This window comes from Phaethon lepturus, unplaced genomic scaffold, assembly GCF_000687285.1.
Source record: "Phaethon lepturus isolate BGI_N335 unplaced genomic scaffold, ASM68728v1 scaffold31116, whole genome shotgun sequence".
In the NCBI taxonomy this organism is placed as follows: Eukaryota; Metazoa; Chordata; class Aves; order Phaethontiformes; family Phaethontidae; genus Phaethon; species Phaethon lepturus.
In genome coordinates, this window is record NW_010547415.1 from 55,060 (window position 1) to 57,211 (window position 2,152).

The window sequence follows — 2,152 nt, forward strand, 5'->3', positions numbered from 1 at the left end:
GGTTTCTTTTTCCCAACTGCAGTTACAGTGATTACTAGACCTGCACTTCCTAGACATGCACCCACATACCCTTTGTCCCATAAGGGGGAGGCAGTAACCTCAGAAATTAGTAATTTGGGGTTTTATTAACAACATACATTGTCATTATTGTCACCATTTTGAGCCCACTCTGAGGGGGACACAGCACCTGCTGCTTCATTAGGGGTTCAGGAGTGCTCAAGACTGAGGTTCCCTGTAGCTGGTGAAGTTTGTGTCTTCAGGCAATTACATATGGGAGCCTGGGATATTACTGCAAAGGTGAGAATTTTAAGGCCGTAACTAAAGAAAAAGGTTTGAAACTTTCTTTACTTACCTTTTCTTCCAAAAGAGAAAGGCGTTGCTTTTTCTCCTTTCTAGAACTTAGCTGGGCAAGGTGCTGTCGGGCTTTTGGCATCTGTGAACCAACCCTCAGATTGGCTTTGAGGCTGGAAATGTAGCAGCTCCAGTGCACCAAGAGCTGCCGACGCCAGCGGTAAGGCATATGGCCCCAGTGCACACACAAAGAAAGGAGGCTTCTGCAGTACAGTGACCACTTGGAAGGAGCTCAGGAAGCTAGGTACCATTTGCAAATTAAGTGTTTTTCTTTTTTATTTAAATTGATCGCTGGAAAGCATTTTTATCATGATGTGATGGATAATGACTTTTTTTTTTTTTTACAATATAAAGAAGCTAATGTACCACCAAGCTATTTTGTAAGAAAAACGGTAGCACGTGCAACGTTTAAACAAAAAAAAGGGGGGGGAGGGGAAGAGAGAGAGAGAAGTACCACATGTGATTGTTGTTCACAACTGTACAAGTCACAGGAGGTCACCCCCAGGAGTTACCATCTCATTCACAGTAGTAAAAACTCTACCCATTTTTTTTTTTTTTTAGCCTGAATCCTCCAGCATCCCTCCCCCTCCTGTGGGAACGCACAGGTATCTGTCTTATGGTCCACAGCAGGCCAGAATGTGCAACTACATCCACCTCTGTAACAAGGCTTTAAAAAGAATGAAAACCACCCTATGAACAAAAAAACCCACCCCAAATGTATACAGTCTGTTGTACATGTGAAGGAGGAAGGGGGTCACTCTGGAGTGAGGCCTGTGACCCTTCATCCCACCAAAGCACATGCTCTTTTCTTCTTCTCTTTAAAACAAAACAGCTAAGAAAAAAAAAAAACCAACCTCTGCAGGGCTGGAGCACAGGCAGAGTCCAGTCTCTGTGTGTGCTGAAAGGGACAACGTGCCAGGGAAGACGACAGCCCCTAGCCCGTGCGACAGCGCGGAGCTGCCTGTGCCGTACCATCCACACTGAAGTAAACATGGACCGGAACTTGCCTTTTTGTTCTTTTTCTTTTTGTCTGTCTTTGGTATTGTTTTAAAAGTAAGTTGCTAGAGATGCATAGACACCTGAATGAGGAACTGAGTACAGTTTCCAGGGAGGAGGAGAGATTTGGGAAGGTGGTTGGTTTCATTTTTGATGGGTTTTTTTGCTCAGGGGTGCCGAGTACCACTGGGAGGTGCAGTGCCCGTTCCCCTTCCCTGCGTGGAGTCACACCCAGAAGTTCCTGAAAGCCACGTTTCTTTGAAGGCAAAGAAAGAAAAGCGTTCGTTCCCTGTCCCCGGCTCTCCATCTCGGACTGGTGAGCAAGAACGGGTGTGAAAGGGAATGGGAATGCTGCTGCCGTCCTCCAGAATAATTTTCTTTCTCTTTGCTTGCATTGTCTCCGTACATCTTTGGATAGTTTTCTTTCCTTCCCTTTTTACAGTTTTTAAAACTTCTGTTTTGTTTTTTTAAACAAAAAGCAAATGCATCCAAAAAAATTAAAAACCTCCCTTCCTCACTCCTATGTCTCACGCTGCTGAGGGAGGCTCTCCTGGTCTCTCAAAATGCATTACCTTCAGTTGGTTCAACTGAATCTCAGTTCCAGAAGCAGTCAAGAGCTGTCCTGCAGTTAAGATGGAGGTTTCGCGGTGTCACTGATCCCAGCAATGATGGAGGGGTTTCCATTTTCCTGCTTTGGTGAGACGCGGCTGGCAGAGGGCAGGCCGCTGCTGAAGGGGGAGGCCACGCTGCCTGTGGAGGAGGGCCGGAGATCAGCTGGCGGCAGGTCCCGCTCTGGTGGCCGTAA

At 46.5% G+C, this 2,152-nt stretch overlaps 1 protein-coding gene across 1 annotated transcript in view; it reads right to left on the bottom strand.

Moving 5' to 3' along the window:
* Positions 1-1,975: 1,975 nt before the first annotated feature.
* SAMD11 (sterile alpha motif domain containing 11) overlaps positions 1,976-2,152 on the bottom strand; it is a 17,379-nt gene continuing 17,202 nt past the window's right edge. The window contains exon 7 of the mRNA XM_010289645.1: positions 1,976-2,152. Coding sequence (XP_010287947.1) covers positions 1,976-2,152 — 177 coding nt within the window.